Here is an 8,746-nt window from a genome sequence, read left to right as displayed (position 1 = left end):
AAATGCAAAGAATTTATTGTTCTCTTGTTTCTCATGAAAAACAGAACATATTTACTGGAATATAACCCTCCCTTATTATGCCATTTATAGGAAACACACATTCAGTGTTTATAAAGCAGTTAATTTATAACAGACAAAACCAGATTATCTCTCTTTGGAAGAGCAAATATTTGTTCAAAAACTTCTAAATGCAACAGACATCTTCATCTCATTTTTAAACATAACTGATTGAGAAACGTAACAGAAGAGCCACCTAATAGGTAAGATAAGATTTATATGAAACATTTAGATTTTAAAGGAAAGATTATTATATCTTTTATATATATATAATGCAATTTTATATATTTATCAATGATTGTCTAGATGTGATGTTTTAAATGGTTGTAGACCTTAATTAGCTCCTAATGGATTTTTCTCTTGCTCTAATGCCTTCAGAAGAAAAAGGCATTTGCACAAGAAGCTTCTTTCTTTGATATTGATATTACTAGAAATAAATAATTCTTTAAATGGAAATAATGTTCACTTTTCTCTAACACACATTTATTAATGAACTGTCTGGTCTACAAATAAAGTGAGTTGTCTAAAATTAGTAATAAGCTTCACTCAGGTCTAAAAATACGAGTCTATAATGTACATAAATTCTACTTTATTGTTCCCAGAACTGTTTTTCCTAGTTCTGGAGGACATGCTCTATTTGTAACCAGTAAAGGTGAATGATGCAGCTGCTTTAATGTTCACTTTAAATGTTTGCAATCTCAGATTTGCAGTGATTACTTAGTGCAACTGCAAGGTTTTTATTCCCGTGCTCATTGCGCCCAAATCAGTAGCAGATGTGTATGTGTTTGCCTGAGGATTCAGGAATCTTGAGTGTTGTATAGTTTGGGAGAAACCTGTAAACAAGAGCTTTTGCGTTTGTCCCGCCCTTTCTGTCCAAAACCTCTCTGTGGTGGGAAGGCAGAGCCCTCTGGAAGGCAGCAGCACTTTGCCCAGCCGGTCCCTTCACATCTCCTGGGGGAAGCTGGTGGCCACTTGAGCCAAGCCCTGTCCCAGACCTCCCAGAGAGAAGCAACAGTGATGTCTGCCAGATGCAACACTGTGTGCAGGAATTGCACCCTGCCTAGAAAAGATGAGGAAAGGCTTGTGCTCTGCAATGCTTGGTGAGCAGTTAGGCCTGATGCTAACTGCATTTAGAGGGACAAATTGCTGCTGCAGTGATTGAATATGATCAAAAGCAAAATTTTCCAGTCCCTGCCTCTTTGCTAGAGCTGACTCTGCAGTGTCCAAGGATGCTTCTTCAAAGTAGGGATGATTCTCAGAGGAAAGAACCTCCTTCTTTGCTGCCAGGGCAGATGCAGCACTGCAGCAGGAACAGGACCCCTGTGCCTGTGCTACTTGCCACAGAAGTGGGTCACTACACAAGCAGAAGGAATGCTCAGCAGTTACTGCACTAGCTCTGAACTGCACTGCTTCAGCCTGCCAGGGGACAGTGAGTGTCCCAGCACTCCAGATGTCGCAGGCACCACTTGACCACCAAGGCAGGAGCTGAAGACAAGTCATCCCCTTCCCTATTCCAGTCCTGAAAATCCAGACACTGGGAATCTCATTAAAAATAAATCAAGGGTTAAAAGGAAAGAAAAATAAATTTAAAAATATTCACAACATATTTGCTGCATATTTTGCTCTGTTCTCTGTCTGCCATGCACTCGAGAGCAGGCATAACATTCATCGAATTCGCTGCCTCCCGATTAAGTCATAACAGCCCATCTGTGCTGCAGCAAGTACAGAACGTGACCTATTATCTCCAAAGAAAATAGCACACCACCTGACTGCCAAAAGCACCTCGTGACTTGGCACCCAAATGTCTCAGTACTCACATCAACATACCTTTTCAGGACTAACTCCCACAGCCTGAATCAGCCAACTGTGAAATTCAGCTGAACTCTGAATAAACCGGGTAAAACCAGCTTTCCCATATGCCAAATCACAAATTATACAGTGACCGTAATTTGCTGTTACAGATCCTTAGCTTAAAAAGAGTAGTTAACAATTGCCACGTGATTCTAGACTGTTGAATCACTTACTACTTTAATGATGGGCCATATAATCCATCTTTTAATCTCATTTATCCCTTTGCCCACTGCTATACAAAAGGAATCTGTGCAGGTTTGGTGGTCTTGAACATCCCGTTTAATTTATAATGGGAAAATGCATCTCCAAAGATTGTAGCCATTCAAAATTTTTCCATGAAGTGCAATTCATCACTGCTGTATGGGAGAGAATTAATATATTGCTTTATGGAAAGATGGATGATAATCATATTTGCACTATATGCAAAGTGCATTTCATTTGCAAATTTACACAATGTTTGATGCTAAGGTTTGCCTTAGGTGTCCTGTAAGATCTGCCTGGTCTTCTCTGAACATTTTGTTAGACAGGTTTGGAGTATATACCCTGAAGGTGAAGAAAGACCACTACATCTTTAACCTTTTGCATTGTGAATGGAAGAACAAACTAAAAAGTCATTTTGTTGCCTTTCTTTTTTCTAGGAAAAAAAACAACTCTAAATAGTTCATTATTGGATGTCAACATGAAAGCAGGAATCTACATACTTCTCTTAAGTGAAATATGTTTTGAATTCATCCAGGCTGATATCAAACCTAAATTTCCAACGGAGGAAAAAGAGAGTAATTTCTTGGAAAGAAATAACATCAGTATTTCCAAAGAGTGGTATCATCACAAAAATATCTCTAAGTCTTTTGAACACCAAGGTTTTGAAGACCAAGGTCTTGAAGACTTCACTCTTCACAACTTCACTGAAAAGACCACAAATTTTGGATTTAACCTCTACAGAAAAATTGCAATGACACATGATAACAATGTAATCATCTCTCCATTTTCTGTGTCAGCTCTCATGAGTGTCTATATGATGGCAACCAAAGGAGAAACGCACAGACAAATTGTAAAAGGTCTAAACCTCCATGATGTGAAGGACAGAGTGGATCGCCAACATTTACCAGCTTTGTTTAAACAACTGACAGGTAACATCACAATGAATGAAGAATTTCTCCTCATGCAAGGTGTTCTTTCTTTTATTCAAAAGGACTTCAAACTCAAGGAGTCTTTCCTGAATTTATCTAAGCAGTACTTTGATATGGAATTCCTGAAAGTAGACTTTGAAAACTTAACACAGGCAAAACTTTTCATCAATCAAAAAATTAACAAAATGACAAAAGGAAAAATCCCAAGACTTTTTGAAGAGCTGGATCGCCATAATAAACTGGTGCTTGTGGACTACATTTTCTTTAAAGGTAATTGCTGGTTTTATTATGCAGAATAATTATTTATTAGGAGAATCAAGATTCTAACGTCAGCTACATTAGGGGGAGTTTAAATGAATTTAGATGTCCTGTTTTCTCTATGTCTTTATCTAAGATTACTTTTTTCTATTAAGCTCATATAATAGGAAATTATTTTTCATTACAGGAAACCACAATTCTTCTATGCTATCTTCCATAAAATAGAGTCTCAAAGAGAACAAAAAGCCCTGTATCAAACTATCTCAGTCCATCTCCGAATTATCCCTCTTTATGACAGGAAACAATATTTTATTTTAATTCACCCATTAAAATGAAACAGTCTTTATCATAATAGTCTTAAATGCTGAATACTGGGCATAAAATCATGTACTGATTTAACATAGTACACAAAATCATTGAAACAAAAATAATTTCTCTATTTCCATCAAGAATCATCTGCCCCAGAGGAACCCAAGAATCCCATTATATCACCTTACAGGGGGAGGGAAAGAAATACCAGGGATGGTCAGAAACCATTCCATGGGGAAGTCAGTGAATCCCCATCCAAAATATTGGATAATTAAATTAAATACAGGATACTGAACAGCTGGTAGACAATTTCAGAGAAGGTTACATGTTACAAAAGGTCAACTGATACTGAACAGCTGGTAGAAAATTTCAGAGAAGGTTACATGTTACAAAAGGTCAGATGCTCACCAGGCATTGATAAAACAAAGATAACATAAATTCTGAACTTGACTGGCAACTAACCAACCTTAGAAAAATATTTCCCTTCTTTCTGTGCAATGAAGCAGTTTATTTTGTGGATTACTTGGGGTTTTTTCTGTAAAAAAATTTTATATGCAATAAACATAAAATATACTGAAATTGTCATCCACTTATCCCAGACACAACTGACAGCCACTTCAACTAGATGCAAAAAATATCCTACAGGTTTTTTAACTTTTAAGAACATTTTTCTGAACAAATCTAAATACACATAATGATTTAATTTCTTTCTTTCTTTCCTCAGGCAAGTGGGTCTATCCCTTTAATTCCAAGTTCACAGAAATTGAGACTTTCCACATAAACAAATACAGAAGCGTACAGGTACCCATGATGTTCAAGTCAGATAAAATTAATTCCACTTTTGATGAGAACTTAAGATGCACTGTGATAAAGATACCTTACAAAGGGAATGCCCACATGCTGGTTGTTATCCCAGAAAAAGAGGGTGACTACATTTCAATTGAAGACCATTTGACTGCAGAGCTTGTGGAATCCTGGCTTGGGAACATGAAAAGCAGGTATTGCTTTGACACCCATGGGGCCCTAATGTCTTTGATGTTCACTGCAGAAAAGCAACAAAGCCCAGTAAAGATTAGCTGGTCTTCCTAAGCCTTTTCCCATGGTAGCATCTCTGTGGCAAGAGCTATGTACAGAGTAGAGGTCCTTTAATGCCTATCCACAGCCCAAGTGGCATGTGAAAGTTGTGACTTAGAGGCAACAAAACTTCAGCTCATCTCAGTTAAAAATGTCTCTCTCTGTGAGAGAAGGCATGAGTCTTTCCATATTCTTCCTTAGGTCTCCCCTCTCCTTAAATTTAGTACTGCCAAGCAAAAACCACTATAAATCTAGACATTTATTAAACATTTCTTACTAGGGGAAACCCAGAGGAATTGATAAATTTGAATATAAAAATGTAAACCCAAATGATTCCTGTGAAACATAGTTCCTGAAGTGAAAATTCTTTTCACCAGTCAATAAATTAGTGTGTTGCCCTGGTATCAGGGCACCGTGACTGCTGGTGGAAGTATTTATACAGAGAAGGAAATAATTTGTAGCATCACTGGCAGCCAACAGGTTAGAAATTATTTTCTGCAACCTAAATGCCAGCAGAGACTATCCAGTTTTTGTCCCTTCTTTTTCTGTGTAAAGCTTAATTCCTGAGTAGTGTGCATTTCAGCAGTCAAGTGACTGTTTGCATTAATTTATTTTTTTTTAACAGAAAAGTGGATATTTCATTTCCAAAGTTTAAACTAGAGCAAAAATACAAAATGAAGAAACTGCTTCAAAGTCTTGGAATTAAAAAGCTTTTTACACGTTCAGCAGATCTTAGTCATCTGACAGATCATGAATATGTAGCGGTTTCACAGGTAAGCCCACTAAAATTATTTGTTGTTTGGATTATAATAGTTTACTATTATTATTATTATTATTATTATTATTATTATTATTATTATTATTATTATTATTATTATTATTATTATATTGTTGTTATTGTTATTAACAGCCCAGCCAAGATGGTCATATAAATTTATAGGGACACTGATAGAAAAGTACCTCATCAGCCAGGTATGTGCAATCTACACATCTTAATCAGGATGGATCCCACTTCAAGTATGAGTTATGTAAGGGAAAGAGGCAGTGACATCTCATAGGTGCTCAACACCTCCAGAGCTAACCCATCACAGGAGAAAAGCTCTGCCTCAAGAGGAATATGGTTGGCAGAGAATGAGCACAATTTCACAAAAATTGTGAACAAGAAAGACAATGTAAATGAGAATCAAATGGTAAAATCCAGGGCAAGTAAGGAAATTCAAGGAAAGAACTCCTCATACACATTCCAGAGACAGTTATACGTTATACTTCTCAAAAAATAAAGAACCTTAGCAAGTTTAAATAATAAAATCTCAAAAAGGTAACAGTGAGAAAGAGAAGTCAAAGCACTCCTGTTTTTCCCTCTATATACCATGGAAGAGAGAAAACACAATCTTACAGGAAAGGATTCGCACGATATAGTTGCACTCCAACCCATACAGATGTTCCACCTTGTATGCTGAAACTTTCAAAGAACCTTTAAACAGGTAAAGGCAAGGGCAGTGAATGGCCAAGAAGGCAGGAACACAGCCCCATGGAAAAAGAGGAGCAGGAAGAGATACTTTGTACCACTGTTTAAGGGAGAGCACAGATGAAATTCAAAAGACTGATGGAAAACAGAGGCAGAATGAGAAGCAGAAGAGAATGGAAGACAAAGGACTTGTCAATCACGTCAATATCAAGAGGGAACAGGTCTATGTGACCAGAGATATCTTATGAAAAACAAACAGCTAGTCTATAAAAAGGACAATTTGCTGGTAATAGAAAATTAAAATGAATGGTCAAAGAAAGGAGATGAAAGACAAAACACACAGAGATACTTGTGCCCACAAGAATGGAGTGTGTGGAACAAGATGAAAAGCAATGAATTCTAGATACAAATTCATACATTACAGTAAAAGTTAAAAAAATTTCTGAAACAAGATGAATTTATAAACAAGATCCAAATAAAATTACTCTGGCACAGGATTTAAAAATGTAGCTTTATAAACTTATGTAAGGAAATTGTAGCATGCAACTGCTTGTGGTTGTGGAGGGTTGTATGGCAGAGACGATCCAGGACCAGAACTCCAGGAGAGGCTTCCCAGAATTACAGAATGTTTAAGGTTGGAAGGGACCTCTGGAGGTCACCTGGTCCAACTCCTCTGCTCAAGCAAGGTCATCTTGAGCAAGTTGCTGAGGTCCATGTCCAGACAGATTTTGAATATCTCCAAAGAGGAAGAACCCACAGTGTGCCAATGCTCAGTCAGCCTCACATGAAAAGCATTTCCCAGTGTTGAGAGGGAACCTCCTCTGTTCAAACTTCCTGTGTTTCACTTGGTGCCCACTGCCTCTGGTCCTGTCACTGGGCACCACTGATGAGCCTGACTCTACCTTCTTTGCACCCTCCCTTTGGGTATTTGTACCCTATGAGAAGGAATCCTTCAGGTGCTGCTCTTACAAGTCTCCCTACACCATATCCTTATAGAAGCCTTTGTGCTTAGCCAATTAACAGGGTGGGATAATAAACACTTCTATACAAGTTTTAAAAACTCTCATGCTTGATCTAAAGGTTTTCAAAATTGCAGTGGCTTGAAAAAAAAACCTTTCTGGGAAGATCTAATATCCTAAGAATAAATATTTAATGGATAAAATTGCAGAGATTTTCAGTTTAGTATGAACTATTTCACCGTTGGGAAATATAAAGGCAATCTGCAGCACTTTTCTCCCTTCCTCTTGATCATGTAACTTTCATGCTGATTCTCAGCAGTTAACTATTGTGTTATCAAAAAATCACACTTTAACAGGAACTGCTAACTGATATTAGAAGCAATATGTGCATCAGCTACAGAGTGCCAGAGGAGCATCCTGTCCCTGGGAATTGTGAAAGACAGAAGTATTATTTAAAAATATGTAGCAGAAACCTCAACACTGGTGAAGTCCTTCAACTGTTTTCACATAAGTAATTCGTAGAATTAGGAGTTTAGGAGCTTTAAATCCACTAGATGACTAGGCAGTTCACCAGTACAGACACTAACATAGCAGAAGCACTCATAGGTATAAGCAGGCTGAAAGAACAAAATGGAAAATATGAAAAAATGAAAAATCAGATTCTGCCAGGCTGCAATTTCAGTGGGAGTGGAAAATATTCAAACCAATCCAGGATTGTACCTCACTGTTCTACATATTTAGTCTGTGCTACCAAATGTACAAATTAGAAATATGCAGGGGAAAAAACAAAGATTGGTGCAATTCCCTAAGCTCTCACAAAATCAGCTGTGAATGACATATCCAGCCAGTCAGTGTTTGTGACTGGTGAAAACACATTTCCTACAACTGAGAAACTCCTTTGCACAGTTAGGTGTCAAAGAGGAGCACTCTACACAAAAAAAAAAATGCAATGGCTTTTTCATGCAAAACCCCCGATTTCTAAGTGAGGTCTGTGCTCAGAAATGTGGAAAAGTGCAATGACTCCTGAACTGGCATCCACACTGTGAGCATTGTGGGCATAGTGGCTGTGCTGACTCCTCTACCAGTCTGACAGAGGTAGATTGCACTGAACTGCTCATTTTAATCCTTAACAGAAGCCTACTTCAACTGAATGCCTGCAGCTGGAAAAATACTCTTCAGGTTAGTATTTACTTCTGTCACATACTTATTTCTGCCTTGCACTTCAGGTTATCCAAAATGCAGTTATTGAAGTGGATGAAGAAGGAACTGAGGCTGCAGCAGCAAGTGGCTCAGAAATAATTGCATTCACATTGCCTCGGGTCATCAAAGTGGACCGACCATTCCTGTTCATGATTTTTGAAGAAACTTTTAAAACATTACTGTTCATTGGCAGGGTGGTTGATCCAACAGAAATGTGAATAAAGGTAATAGCTACTATTCTTTGGTATGTAAGAGGCTTTATTTTTAATAATTTATTTTATAATAAAAAGACACTAAAATATGATATGTGAAAACCTGTTCTGTCTCTCCTAGCTAGCACTAGGTCATCCTAGCAGTATTTTATTAATGCCACACAACAAGCTAACTTCATTAAGGCTCAAAGCAATAAAAATGTGACTTGTAAAATCTACCTTTGGTAA

General features: G+C 37.5%; 1 protein-coding gene across 1 annotated transcript; it reads left to right on the top strand.

The window, feature by feature from the left end:
• The first annotated feature begins 2,206 nt into the window (after positions 1-2,206).
• Positions 2,207-8,585, top strand: SERPINA10 (serpin family A member 10). The gene is made up of 4 exons (XM_054635722.2): positions 2,207-3,308; positions 4,330-4,603; positions 5,305-5,452; positions 8,333-8,585. The coding sequence occupies exons 1-4, from the start codon at positions 2,588-2,590 to the stop codon at positions 8,522-8,524; spliced, it is 1,335 nt and encodes a 444-aa protein (XP_054491697.1). The 5' UTR covers positions 2,207-2,587; the 3' UTR covers positions 8,525-8,585.
• Positions 8,586-8,746: the final 161 nt, after the last annotated feature.

Source organism: Agelaius phoeniceus, chromosome 6 (assembly GCF_051311805.1).
Source record: "Agelaius phoeniceus isolate bAgePho1 chromosome 6, bAgePho1.hap1, whole genome shotgun sequence".
Lineage (NCBI taxonomy): Eukaryota > Metazoa > Chordata > Aves > Passeriformes > Icteridae > Agelaius > Agelaius phoeniceus.
Note: the sequence above shows the minus strand (reverse complement) of the source record. Positions and strands in the feature narration are given on the sequence as shown.

What these genes read in the sequence shown, in the direction of transcription:
- SERPINA10 (XM_054635722.2), top strand. Translation starts at nt 2,588, where the DNA reads ATGAAAGCAGGAATCTACATACTTCTCTTAAGTGAAATATGTTTTGAA. An exon ending in CTTGGGAACATGAAAAGCAG is followed by an intron (nt 4,604 to 5,304) that starts GTATTGCTTTGA and finishes TTTTTTTAACAG; the next exon opens with AAAAGTGGATATTTCATTTC. An exon ending in AATATGTAGCGGTTTCACAG is followed by an intron (nt 5,453 to 8,332) that starts GTAAGCCCACTA and finishes CTTGCACTTCAG; the next exon opens with GTTATCCAAAATGCAGTTAT.